Source organism: Taurulus bubalis (genome assembly GCF_910589615.1).
Source record: "Taurulus bubalis genome assembly, chromosome: 16".
Taxonomy (NCBI): Eukaryota; Metazoa; Chordata; class Actinopteri; order Perciformes; family Cottidae; genus Taurulus; species Taurulus bubalis.
The window spans coordinates 19,616,395-19,630,921 of NC_136604.1; the positions used below are offsets into that span (position 1 = coordinate 19,616,395).

General features: G+C 42.0%; 1 protein-coding gene across 1 annotated transcript in view; it reads right to left on the bottom strand.

The window, feature by feature from the left end:
- The window catches only part of col22a1 (collagen, type XXII, alpha 1), a gene marked incomplete at both ends in the record, with an annotated part of 44,310 nt that extends 31,343 nt beyond the window's left edge, over window positions 1-12,967 (bottom strand). Inside the window, 11 exons of the mRNA XM_079232239.1 lie at window positions 910-948; window positions 1,180-1,242; window positions 1,339-1,383; window positions 1,496-1,615; window positions 2,337-2,417; window positions 2,553-2,828; window positions 3,327-3,450; window positions 3,794-3,905; window positions 8,624-8,704; window positions 12,225-12,791; window positions 12,877-12,967. Of these exons, the coding sequence (XP_079088365.1) occupies window positions 910-948; window positions 1,180-1,242; window positions 1,339-1,383; window positions 1,496-1,615; window positions 2,337-2,417; window positions 2,553-2,828; window positions 3,327-3,450; window positions 3,794-3,905; window positions 8,624-8,704; window positions 12,225-12,791; window positions 12,877-12,967 (1,599 nt within the window). The remainder of the gene's footprint in view (window positions 1-909; window positions 949-1,179; window positions 1,243-1,338; window positions 1,384-1,495; window positions 1,616-2,336; window positions 2,418-2,552; window positions 2,829-3,326; window positions 3,451-3,793; window positions 3,906-8,623; window positions 8,705-12,224; window positions 12,792-12,876) is intronic.
- Between the last annotated feature and the right edge of the window lie 1,560 nt (window positions 12,968-14,527).

The window sequence follows — 14,527 nt, forward strand, 5'->3', positions numbered from 1 at the left end:
CCCTAGAACGAAGAAGACATTATCCGCGACATCACTGCTACTCTGGGAATTGCCCGTTATTGTCGGCTAAAGATGCAATTAGAAGCAATCAAAGCCGCATGAATCCACTTTCACCCTATGCGACTCGATGACCGACATAGACGCTTTTAACCACCGCCTGGAGTCGGCTTGCGTCATGTTTTTCGCATCGGCTTTAAAAAAAAAAAGAAGAAAAGTTTGCAACAACAAATTGCAGCCTTCTCTGGGAGGAAGTGAAGACAGATGCTCATGCAGATAGTAAGAAATGGGAAAGCAACAGGGATTCGCTGCATTAAAGATTTGATTTAATGCAGTTTTATCAAACCGGAAAGGTTTCCAGCCGCAAGAACAGCAAGATGGAAATCAATTTATCGCGAAATTTGTTCTGCTGTCGGCCTGACGTTAAAATAACACAGCTTTAAACACTGCGCATACACCTGCATTTTTATCACAACCAAAGTAGATAACACAAGTGAGAGGACCGCCTCTCGGCTTCCAGACCTCTTGGGGCCGTTTTAAGTGTCCCTCTCTGGACAGCTTGAATGATGCATGCCCAGGATTTTGTCTCAAGGAATAAATTACACTGTGAGACTCCCAGCTGGCAGCAGCAGGCAGCACAGAGGCTGTGATTTGAACAGACTTGGTGGGCATCTGCGTAGGCCTGGCCTCTCTTCGACACATTCTCTGTGGTAACCTGTCCTCTAATTCTGACAATCACAGCTGCTTGTGCATTTTCCTACCCACTCCCTGACCAAAAAAAAGAGGTAAAGTAATAAAATACCAAAGGAAAAAAGAAAGGGAGCAATTAGAAAGTCGTGTCTTAAGATGTACATGCATATAAAATATGCACGGAGACGAGCATGCGGCGTCAGGAAGAGCAGGTGTACTTACCTTCGCACCTCTGTCACCTTTGACAGAGATTACTTTGCCCTGCAAATAATTCATCGATAAGGATCAATTATTCTCGAGGCGGGAAGAAAAGCAGATGAGATAACAGCTGAAAGGCATGCAACGTGAAACTAATTACATTTGTATCACGGTATGTCTACAGAAACTCATAACGACATTGAACGTGATGTTCTGAAAATCAATCAACTAGCAATTATCTCTCCATTAAAAGGAGAAAATGCTTGTAAATGTGCACACTTTAAGTTTTCATACAGTTTCTCCTTTCTCTCCTCTGATCCCCGCAGCTCCGGCGGCGCCCTTAAGGCCAGTGTCACCCTAAAAAAACGTGAGTTCACAAAATGAGCAAACATACTCTGGAGTGAAAGCTGTAACAAACACACAAACTAGTACTTAAAAGCAATTGTAGATGACCTTTTCACCCTTAGGGCCTGCAACACCAGGCGCACCAATCGCTCCCTGTGAAAAATGAAAACACAGAAGTCTTTCGAAAGCCATTTAAGAAAGGATTCGCACTCATCTGTGGAAATAATGGACAGGGATTAAGTCTGGTAGACTCAGGTGGCTTTACCTTATCTCCAGGAGGGCAGGAGGAGCAGTTCACTTGAGGGCCTCTTTGTTGCTCCACAGTAGTAGGTGTTGGAGTGGGGATTTGCACAGGTGGGGCCTCCGTAGCAACTTTCTTGGGGCACTGAAATTAATAAATGTATGATAAACGTAATATTCAAACCAGAAAAGATGAAGCAATAGTGGAGCCAGGACTATTTGGTGAGCATTGGACCACCAAAAAATTGCTTTCAGGTGATGACACTAAACTCGAAGAGGCCTTTTTGGAAGTCGTCAGTGTATCTGAGGAGCTGATTGCTTTTTAAAGTTAAAATAGTTTCTTGCCAAAAGTTAGATGCTTCGATCTTTTGCTCATTCAAATGAACGTAGAAGAAAAAATGACTCTGGATTTAGCTATTAATGCATTTTACAACATTTAGGACCTAATGCTTTGAATAAGGACTATTTCAATGTTATTACTGGGACGTTAATTTACCAAAAAAAAAAAGATCTGCTGATTTATACACGTCTCTTTCCTAGTTTAAGTCTATGGGGAAAGTATGCTGTATTCTCTTGGGTGATTGGTTTAGTATGAGGCTTATTTTACTGTAGTCATTAGCTTAGCTTAGCATAAAGCCTGAAAGCAGTAGTAGTATGTCGCTGCTGTACAAAGTGAGTTGAGCTGGTTGTGTGTCAGCGGCAGAAGGTCAAAAAAAGAAGAAGCCAGAAACAGAAAATTCCTGTCAACCTGTCTGTTTGTATTCAAGCTAAAAAATCTAAGTGCTTGAAATTGGAAACTAGCGTGGCAAAAAGCCAAGGCAGCTCCCTTTGTTAAACCTGTACTTGTAGACACAATAAATACTCACAGGTCCATTGGGTAGATCACAGCAGGTCTCCAGCTCTGCATGCTTGGAATCGCAGTACACCATCATCCTCTGGAGGTCGAACTGCGCGGAAACGAGACAGACAATTGATGAACATATCAACGTGGAGGATATTGGGACATTTTTTAATCTATTCCGGCCTCTCGTGATGCTTCATTTCCCGACAGGAATGTAGTCAACAAGCACACAAAGACTCACATCAATTGGCACACTGTCATACAGTCTCTTCCCAATCACGGTCTTGCCCTGGATATCAATGTCCTCCCTGTCTCCGATGGGCAGAGTCTGGATGTGCTTGCAGTCCAAGTACAGAGACACGGACTTGGCCTCCACGCTGAGGGCAATCTTGTGCCAGTTGCGGTCAAAAAGGTTGTCAACTTCTTGGTTCTTGAACACGGCTCTGACGGCGTCTTTGGTCAAGCCGACAGCATTGTACTCCACCCCTTTGTTCTCGCCGTCCAGTCGGATGGACACCTGACGAGACAGAGGCGGGATAACGTTAACGAGCGGAAAGATGAAATCAGACAGGTTCAGGGGTGGAATGCAACCACTAAGGACATTGGATGATTAGATCTTAGTGAAACACAAGCTACCCAGAAGCATATTAAGTATATAAAATTAGCCCCACCTTTACCAGATGTAATAATTACAATCCTTGTAAAATATTCTGTATAATGACTTTAACTTTTGGTACTTTAAGTATGTTTTGATGCCAAAACTTTTGTACTTGTACTTTAAATGCAGGAGCCAAATTAAAAGTAAGGCATTAGCCAAAGTAAGGCACTTTAACATGAATAATATATTATTACATATAGTACAACAATCTGACATTCCAGTTGAAAACTTGATAAATACAATATTTTCATGTTTATTTTAAGAAGGATCTGAATAGTCAGGGAGTCCAGCTTGTGAAATCCAGCCACCCATGCAGTAGTAGTCACGTTTATTACTATTCACATTCGGCTGACTCACCTGCGGGATTCCATATTTGTCATAAACCTGCCAGAGGTACCAATCTTCCCGTTTTGAGGTTTTCCTGAATTTGAATGTCGTCACGAAGGCATATTCATCTGGCAAGCCTTGAGGAAACACATGCCTGCAGAATAAAAGCACATTGTTATAGCGTGGATATGTAAACGGTGCTTTATTTGACTCAGACACAGTCACAGTTTAGACTTCAATGAACAAACTCATAATGAAACATAGTGTTTATGTTTCACCTGAAACCACTTTGTCTATATATACTGTATATACACTGTTCCTTCCATGGCATTATTAGTTAACATCTGCTGATACATCTGTCAATATTTCATGACTTCTGAGGTGAATTCACTCAATTAAAGATTGCATCCAAACACATTTTGCACATGTTTACATCTTTACAAATGTTTAGAAGACAATGTACAGCTCTTTTGCAGTAAACTAGGGTTGTCACTTACTCCGTTTGCTGCACAATGGGCATGGTGCCGAGGCGAACGTAAGAACTTTGGCCCTCATCATCTCTGGTTCCCAGAATATCTCTCACTTTGAAGTGCTCCATCAGGTCGAACCCTGCAGCAACACAGTAAAACAGCCCCATTGGACTCACGACAGCCTCTCGCACACAAATAAATAGGCACACAGGGCTCTTAAGTGTTGAGGTTGAGTAAAGGCTTTGTCAGATTTCTTGGGTACTGGGGGTTTAATTGGGTCTGTCCCGCCACGCCCTGCAGCCACTGTGTTTGAAACTATTTTGGAGATTAAAATCACTGAATAACTGGAAAATAGAGCCATTTTTTTGGCAACGCAACATTTCTTTGATTTGCTGCCAAAGGAAAAAATTTGTTATCCTTTCTGTTAAGGTCCACGTATTAGTGTGTGTGCACGTGTGTGTGTGTGTATATGTTGCCCTGCAGGCTGCAGCATGCGATTTGAAGTGGTGTGACCACAGGTCATATTTAGGTGGTTTGGAAAGGACACTCCCTTGTACAACAAACAAGCGCTGTAGCTATGGCAATGCCAGCCATCATCCGATAGCTTGTACAGCACCAATGCTGCCAGCAGGTCTCACTGGAAGCTGGTGGTTATGCTGTTGTGCGTTCAGCAGACTGGGCCATTAGTGAGCAGACAGGGATGAGGACGCCCCCAAAATATGCCTCTACGATGAAACAAAAATCTGTGAAAAGTAATGTTTCCGGTGGGAATATAAACACCAGCGCACTCATCTTCCAAAGAGGAAACGGGAACATTAAGGTGGTAATGTGAGAGTCTGGCAAAAGCTCAGTGGAGGCCATTAGAAATAGCCTCGAAACAGGTGGCTGCCCCTGTGACATTAGCAACAGAGTAAAAAATAACCTTAATAACAGACCAAATAACTGAATGGGTCAGTCATCTGAATGAGTCTGTCTGTACGGGGTCTCAGATGAACCGTTAGGGATAACAGAGTATTATGCACTCACCACAGGAGGAGTGTTTCCTCTGGTTTGTACATGGTACATGGGGTGGGGACATTTTCCATACACCTTGATTCATTTTTAGATGCCATTTAATTCGCCTGCATCTTTAACAGCTTCCACATTTGGTCAGTAGATGGTTTGTCTCAAATTTTTGTTTTTTTGTTTGTCTGACCGGGATCAAGATTAAAGACTAACGGTGAATTTTGTCTGCAGTTGCTTTTATTTCTATTTCATGTTCTTTTATGTCATCAGCAGCATCGTTTGTGTAGCATTATAACGACTTTTTGGCAAGACAAAAGCCATCGAGACTGTGACACCCAGGAGAACTCACATAATCTGACAGTGTCACACCTATTATCGTAGCTTTGTTCTCTAATGGTACCTGTATAGTCTTTATGTTTGTTAGTGTTACTATGTTTAACCCTTTTACATCTGTAATTATGACTCCGCTTGGTCCCTTTTTGTCTTTTTTAATCAATAAATGTGTCAGAAAATGTCCTTTTGGCTAAATTATTTTTGCTCCTTTTTTCAGGAGAAATGTAACTTTCAAGTATTTTTCCTTATTCTATGTTATAAAGGCTTAAAACAGTGTGTAATAACCAAAAAGTAAAGAAGCATATTTGAATGTTCATAAGGTTTCTCTTCATAAACAATTGTAAATGAACATGAAGAACACTTTTGAGATTACAGAAAGGAAGTTTAAAAATAAAAGGACACACATCTCAAGCTAAATACATGATAGAAACCAGAAGGACTTGAGCAGCGGTAATACTCTAACAAGTGAAAAGGCCACGCAGCTTGAGCCTTGGTGATGCGATACTGAGGGATGTTTTGCTGCTTATCAGGACTCGCTGAAGGGTTTTGCTGGAGGAAGCCGTGCAGCTGTGAGCCTCCACTCTTTGTCACCCCGCTCGCGTCGTGCACATTCGCTCACCGCGCCGCTTCTGTGGCCGTCACGGGGCCATCGCAGCGCAGAGCTGTAATTTGGACTGGCAGCGGATAGCATATAATCAACCCAAAAAAGTTATTTTGAACACGACCAATGGGGTGATCTGCGGGAAAAGCCAGATGAGTTCACTGACTGGGGAAAGGCAGAAACGCATACACACAGCGTTCTTTTGATCAGGGCAGATGGCAGCGGGCGTGCAGCAGATAGTGAGCGCATGGAGCCGCGGCCTCTCGTGTGCTCGGTACCCCGAGGGGTCAGACCAGACAGCCCGTGATAAACACAAGTCTGACTCAAACCGCAGGTGTCTTTGGCTGTCAAATCGTAATCAGCTGCAAAATAGTCTTTCTGAGAGGACATTTGTTGGGTAATTATAAGTGGGAGCCCACAGCTGCTTGTTGCAACGGAAAAATTCTGTTTGTCTTGTACGTCTGTGAGACGTTCTCCATGTGCTTACCCACAATTTGAGAGAAAAGCACTTTGCTCAAACAAGTTTGACATTGTATGTCTTCAAGCGAGGCCACAGTTACAGACTTACAGCGTTTTGGGAAAACCCCCAGACATCTTTGTCATGTCAGGGAGCTTCAGACCGCCGTGTGATAACAGAGGTCGAGGCCCGAAGCGGGTTCGGGCTCCGAGATGCGATTACGAGCTATAATGTCGGCAAAGAACCTCAATAATCCTTTGTATACTTTGTCCAAAACAAAAAATCCCATTTGGCTGCACCTGCTGTGGCCTCTTCATGTTCTCCTGTAAAAAATATTATCATATAGAAATTCACTTCAGATTTAAATGATGATGATAGAAGCTCTGAGGCAGCATCAATCAGTGCAGTGTAAATTATATTCATGCTAGCTTTTGGTTTTGAGGAAAGATTTTCTCATCTAATTTACCAGTGGAACAAGACTTGGGATCGGAAAGACAAACAAAGACACAGCCTGAAATATTTATTCCAATTAGAGGGCTTACAGCACATCTGTGTATGGAAACATCAGTGTTTTATCTAAAGTTTGTTCTAATTCCTGTGCAGTTTAGAGGAAAAGCCCTAATTAGCATAATTAGCACTTGCCTAATGGCCATGATCTGATAAAATGTCCCACATGATTAGCTGTTCTTTAACTTTGACCAACAAAGCCACTAGAAACAACCCTTTTTTGAGAATTTAAACGTATCAGGTTGTGATATCAAGCTTGAAGCTTTTACCAGTGGAGGCAACACTGACTGAAAAGTATTTCCATCATAAGCTCCTTTATACTTTATACCATTCTACCACTACTATTGCTTGTTTACGCCCAACCACATCTGTTTTAAACTTCCAATGATACAATATAATGGATGTATAGCGATGCAAAAGATGGACACAGTACAATACAAAGATGGTTCCTTATCTTGCCAAATTCTCTTTTCTTTTTGTTGTTGTTTTTGTTGTTTTTGGCTCAGTGGTTGGTACAGCAAAACAAATCTGACATTTGTGTGGAGTTTGCATATTATGTCTAAATGGATTCCCGCCAAGTGCTCTTGTTTCGTCCCTCAAAATACATTCATGTTAAATAAATTAGAAACCTCAAATAGGCATGTGAGAGTGCCTGTTTTGGTTTTCAGCCCTGTGATGGGCAGGTGACTCTGCCTCTCACCCAGTGCATGCTGGGAAAGGGTCCAACCCCAACAACCCTGAAGATGATGAACCAAGCGAACAACAAACCAAATAGATGGATTGTTCTATTTGTAGATACATGTTCATTATTCTTTATTATATTGTATTTGTCACAGGAATGCCGTGCACCATCAATATATAATGATGCTTCATGAATTTCGTTGGTCCGGGTTCCACAGAGTTTTAATGGAGGGTTTAAATGTTTTATAGGGACCTGGATAGCCTGAAAACACTACATTTATGAAGAAACACAAACTAATATTTTGTTTTTTTGGGTGGGGGTGAATAACTTAAAACTGGCACAAAAGAGTCCATCAGCAAAATGTCAGTAATTTACGATAAAAAACAAACATCCGTTTTCTCAGAGTATCAGGTGAATGTCAAACTTTCTAAAACACAGCTTTCATCACATCTGACATCTCTCTTTCCATGAAGTTCAGCAGAGCAGGAGGCCAAGACAGACATGCCAGTGCATCTGTTTTTCCTATTAGCGTGATGGATGTGGGTGGGAGACGCAGACAGGAACTCAGATCCCCCAAAAGACACTCTTAAAACAACATCCGACCTTTCTGGTGAAACACTACGCATGAGTTCTCAGAAACCTTTTGCACAGCAGCTTGGAATTCATGAAATCAAAACATCGAATGGTGGAGGACTAGTAATGTGCTTCGCTCGGTAGACAACTAGCTGAATGTTTCATAACCTTTGAAACTGGATATTTCTGCGTTAATTAGTTTGCTTTTCTCAGCAAGAAAGCGGAAAAGGCCCATTTACCAAAATAGGACTTTCGGACAAACTTTTCGGCGCGATTGAAACAGTTCAAGCAAGTTTGAAGGGCCAACAAATTGATTTTGATAACTTGTGGAAATGGATGGAAGTCAATGGATGCTGTGGACCGTATACAAAATACATCTAAAACACAGCAGCATTGGTTTGTAGAATGATAAGCTTGCGAAACTTCAAGTCTGCCGCCGTTTTGTTTTTGCAAGTATATTAAGTTAATTGAGTCAGAAAATGACTGTTGCAATAAAGTAGTACTTTTCAAGTCATGAATAAAACAAATTTGTTTTCCAAACCGATTGAAATAGAAGAATAAACTAAATATTTGCATCGTTTCTCCTCATATAACAAAGCTGCATGTGGGAGTGTAGAGAATCCTTTGAAAAACAAAGAGCTGTCTTTGTGGTGCCAGCGATGCATGTTAACGTTGTAAAAAGCAGCAGTTTGCACTTACCAGGAACCTCTTCAAGACCATAACTGGTGCTGTTGGGCTTAAACCGATCAGGTTGGACCTTCATGTTCGGGCACAAGACATCTGAGGAGAGAGGACAATAGTTCAGTTAGACAGTCTCTTTTATTGGTCGCCATCCTGTTGGAAATCTAATCACGTGACAGGAAGCAGTCATTCTGGAACTGAAAAAGGTGTGAATTGTTGGATTGTTGTAGGAAATGGTGATCTCTCTGGTATGATATGTGATCTGAAGAGCACCGGTGCAAACATACCGTCCTTCATCTCTCTTGTGAAGTTTGGAGTGGAGGGTGTGTCTCTACAAGAGCACGAGGTACCTCCATGGGCCCAGGGAGCAGGCACAGTTTTATATTTCCCCACACTATATATTTCAGTCATGGTGACGACAGTGAGAAAGGCAATACACTCAGTTTGCGTTTTTATTGGCAGGAGGGGTATTTTCTATATCTGTGTCAAGATGCCAGCTACGCCGCCAAAAAGCGCATATGTGGTTTAGTTTATTAGACGTAAACATTGGAGAGATTGACATTTTATGAGGGTCAGTTCTTCTAAATTACACAAAAACAACAAGCTTATTTTGTCACTTAGAGGTGGTGAGTTGAGGTTGCTGTCAACATCTTAGATTTGTTGGCAGCATTTGCCTGGAGGGATGGCAGTGTCAATTTGTGGATTCCCTACTTTGGTCCAGATGGAAGTTTCTCAACAACTATTGGAGGAATTGTTGTGAAATTTTGTACCGACACCCATATCTTCCCCGGGATGAATTTGAATAACTATTGTTTTTCATCTAGCATCATAATAAGGTCAACATTTCACTCTCCAATTCTTTGTTGTATGACCAAATACCTGCACAACCAATGCCGTTCCATCAGCCTCCGCTGCTAGCATGCTAACATGCTATATTTAGCATGGTCATCGCGAGCAAGTTAGCATGTCTTTAGCATTCACCTTCTAGCATGATTATGGACCATAAGTCATATTTAAATGCAAGTGTTCATGTTGAGCAACAACTCAAACTTTCTATTAACTCCATTGCATTTTGAGTGTTGCGAGAAATCTGGGTAAATAAAACCCAAACTAGCTGCTTGTCTGCATACCATAGGAATGAGAGAATCATGTTTGTGATCCAACCCTTTATATCTGGATCACATAAGGCTTTTATGTGAGAATAAGTTCCATTTATCAATCTAAATCAAATAGCAGGGATGAACCAAGGGAAAAAAATGTCCTGTCCCTGTTAATTCATTGGTGTAAGGACAAATCTCACCAGTCTGTTTGGAAATAACTTTGATTCCCCTGCATCAATTTTACAACAGACAAGGGGAATTAAATATAACCTCGTCACCAATCCCTCATGGGAAGACGGCATGACAGGATCCTGTCATTAGTTTGTCAATCTGTTCAAAGAAACTTCTCATTAAACTTAATGTCCGCCCAACATTTTGTCTGTGTCGTGACTGTCAGCCTTAAATATTATCTGTGGCCGAAAATATCACAGTGAGACACTTCAACTTCCCTAAAAGATCTAGTGTCTGTCAAACACCCGCGATCAAACCCTGCAATTTTCTTAAATCGCAGCTATAAAGCCCATCCTGTCGGAGGGGCTTTTAACCTCTGCGGTGTTCTTTATGAGCACAGCTCTGTTGACATGGCTTGTTTTTCTCTTCCATGCAAATCCCAGACCATGGCTAATGGCAAATTCCAAGCAGCTAATTTTAACTGTCAGCTCTTGCATACTTGTTAGCAATTCTACAAGTGGCGTTATCTTCATTTCACATTTATTTCTAACTCCTGCTGTATAGTTTGTCCTCGTTTGTGTCTGTCTTCAGTTTGCATAGCAGATAAATTAAATGAGCCTTTTTTCTTTCTTCTGTCTTTATGTCTTTTTAAGGTGATAATTGAAGATCTCAGAAAAGATACTTGGGCTTGTTTTTAAAGCCAGAAAGTCTACCAAAAATGACCGTTCTTTGAATGAATGGAAGTGCGTCACTCTTTTTTTTAAGACAGTGTTGTTGCACAGCCGTGCGACTTAGCATGCTAAAGCAGAGCTACTCCCTGCACTTGTGGCCCTGGAGCTATAATTTAGGAATCTGTCTGTGAGTTTAAATGGAAGCAATGTCAAACCTGCCTTTGGAAATGAATGTCTCAGACAGATTCATAAGAAAAAGATGGAGCATTTCACACCGAACAGCCACCAGGATCTGATGCATTTTTAATTCTTACTATTACCCATGCTGCCTGTCATCATTATGCCTGCTGAGTTGTTTTAACACACTGCAGGTGTTAGACGGGAGCTTTGATAATAGAGTTCTCCGTCACTGGGGTCATGTAAGGTCAAGTGTGTGATCCAATGTGTTAGTAAGCGAGGCCACACACGCTTTAATGAAATAGTGAAGAACATAATAAGTAGAGTCCATTTTTATACCCATGGATTAAAAGGTGAAAACATTCAACATGGACATTGGAGCGGCTGCCCTGCACCCAATTAAAACATTAGAGCTATAATTTTCTGGGTGAAAATAACTTGCATTGCTCACTGAGCCAGTTGAGCCGACCACTGATATATTTAGAGACTCCCTTGTGGTGATTTTAGAGATTACAGAAAGAAAACATTGGAATTTTTTATATAAATGTAGCCCATGGTTAGTTCTCCAGAGCTCTAAAGTTGCATGTGCAGCATGTCTTATGACATATAACCTACATTATTAGTTGACAGATTGAAAATCTATGTAGTCAAGAAACAAAGTGAAAGGTCATCGGCTTCAAAATGAGAGCCCATGCTGCCCGAGCACAAGTTTCACTCTGTGAGGTGATATGACCTTAAAGAAAAATAAAGGCGTTTCAGAGTCTGAATCAACACTTCCTTCAGAAGAATCTCTACTTTTGACTCGTAAAACATGACAATTTAGAAACAGATTAAAGTGAGAGTTTGTCTTTGCTCATCTGTGCGCGAAACCATGTAATCATGTCTTTTTGTATTTAGTTTGTGGCAAAGACTTATGGCATCCTTTTCTTTCCAGTCTGGCTAATTTTAGACAGGAATTTTAGTGTTGGAGTGCAAAGTATTCATCTTCCTCGTGAAAACATTCATGGACAGATATTTCTCCACCGGACAGCTCTAAACTCTATTTTTAAGCTTATTTTAGCTAATTGCTTTGGCTATGTAAGATACTTTCTAAGCCTGCGTGCCTGTGTTGAAAGATTGTCTCGGAAAACTAGTGAAAAAAACCCCAATGAGGTTAGCTGAAGACAGGCTTTCCAGTGCTAAACACCTCTGCACCAAAGCAGCAGTTAAATAGACAGCTAACCCACAGAAATGTCTTGGTTAGAAAGCTGTCATCTTCAAGTAAAAGTTTGCAACAGCCCCCTCACACGCTTCATACTCAGAAAGAAGCTATGATAGCACATGTGCCACAGCCCTTTGTGGTTTGGGGTGGGGTTATGTGGTCAGGGTCTTTTCTCCATGTAGCGCTTAAATAAGAGTCCAATTTAATGAAGTGCACGTTCAGGGTGAGGCTTCAAACAGAAGCCATGTGGCGTGCAGCGTGAGTGATGTGTTGGCACTGAGCCCGATTGGCTGACTTACTCTCGCACAGCCTCCTCCTCAGCCTGCCTCTGATCTTGTCGATGGCATTGAAGTCCGTCACATGGAAGACGTGGGCATTCTTTGGCTCGGCCGCGATCTCCTCCAGCTCCACCTTCAGCGCCTCCCCGATGCCCACGGCGAACATCCTGATGCCGGCTTTGGCGGCCGCCTTGGAGGGCTCCAGAACATAATCCTGGCTTCGGCCATCTGTGAGAAGGATGGCCACTTTCTGAATGCCTCGGGCCGTCGGCCTGGCTCCGTTACCCTCCGTGAAGATGTTGGCGGTGGTGTAGCCGATAGCATCCCCGGTCATTGTATTTCCTCCCAGGTAGCGTATGTTGCGAGCCGCTCGCTTCACATCCTCCAGGGTCCTGTGTTTACCCAGGGTGAACTCGATGGTGGGTCTGTCGCTGTAGCGAACCACGGCGACTCTCGTCTTGTCTGGTGCCACATCGAAAGACTCGACAATGTTGGCCACCCATTGCCGGATTTTCTCAAAATTCTCCTTTCCAACACTGGAAGACGTATCCAGGATGAACGCCAAATCGTAGTGGACATTTTTACATCCTGCCATAAGAAAATACATGAGAGATTAGTCACATACAGCCAACATGAGCTCTAGATAATGGGATATTCAATATAATCGTTTTACCTGCCCTCTGAGCTTCCACCCTCTCGCCGGAAAGAGTCAAAGCCAGGACGAACAAGACCAAAGTGATCCTAAATCCCAGGCGTAATTCCATCTCGGCCTTTGTTTGGTTCTGTGTCGTTTAGCTTATCACCACCATCAAGCTGTTCCGTCTGTGGAAAGATCGGTGAAAACATCAACAATTCACTATTCTTCTCACAGGTGCGGCAGGCAGTTATTTTGTAAATGTACAACAGACCTTTCAGATATTTTCAAATCTAAATCCTGTTGGCCAAGCGGTCATTGGCGAACAGGATTTGTGTTCATTTCTCTCCAGCAGTGAAACCAAAGTGGGTGCTGTACTTCCTGTCGTGCAGGGAGATTGCTGTAAAAGGGGCCTCCTACAGAGGCGGCTGCCACATCTCCTATATTGAAAAGGGGACTAGTGGAAAGCTGATTTCAGATTGCATTTGCCACTTTATATGTATAAAAAAAATCTCTATCACATCCCCCGTATTGTCCAGTGTTTCTATCGTCTCTTGTTTCAAATTATTTCTGCTATAGAAGCTTGCAAGATGCGTCCTCCATTCTCAAGATGTGATGATTGAAGCCTCAGACCGAAACACACATTTGTCTACAGCAGCAAGTGAACACAAACTGGACACGCCAAAGATTGTTGGAACTTGCTTCCAAACTATTTATTTTTCGCAATGTCCGCTCACAAAACAGTAAAAGAACAAAGTTAGACGTGAATTGAATTTCTGCAGCTTTGATCAACCAGCATGTTGCGAAGGACCGATCAGTCCGTCTCTGTTGGATTGATGCATGAGGCTGTTGTGCCTGGGTGGCGCTGACAGAAACCTGTCATATAAACACAAAACTATTCTCGCTCTTATTGTACACCCGTGGTTTGCGATGCCGGCCTTTGTGAGTGACCGTAGCCATAACATGGTGACTGGGAGAGTGTCTCTCTGCGTGGGGGTCACTGGGGGAGGTTGAGGAAAGAGATATGCACAACTTGGAAAGCAATAATACGAGAGAAGTGCTTTACCATTCCTCACCGCCATCCAGTGCTCTCTGACATTTCTATTGAATTAGTCTGTAAATGTACTTGTTCTCCAGAGGTGAATGGCATCTACACCTCCAGTCTCTTTGTCAAGAATGTGCTTAAAGGAATATTTTTGAATGAAGATTTTTTTTTTAAAAATCATTTATTTGCATTCTTGTCGAGCTCGAGGTGAGAAGATTGATACTACTCTTGTATCCGTTCATTAAATATGAAGCTGGACCCAGAAGACTGTTCCCAATTATATGTATAGGTATGAATTTATGCATTTCTCCTAGTTTAAAGATAAATATGTTACCATCCTTGTAGCATATGAAATACTTGTTTTAGGTCAGTGGACCTCTGGGGCCTGAAATGAAGGAGAAGTAGTATGTTGGAGTAAAGGAGCAGATAATTATTCCAGGAAATGGTCAATTTTTCCTACAGCAACCTGTTGACTGTGGCCTATATACCCAATAGATTGTGCTTTATTCACTGTGGGTAAAGCAAAGCGCTTTGGCCTCCAGATACAAGTTTCCTTATCTGATACCAAACTGGGCTATTTATACTGCTTTACTGATAATATTAATGATTATAATGGCCACGCTTTAGCTGAATCACTCTAATTGC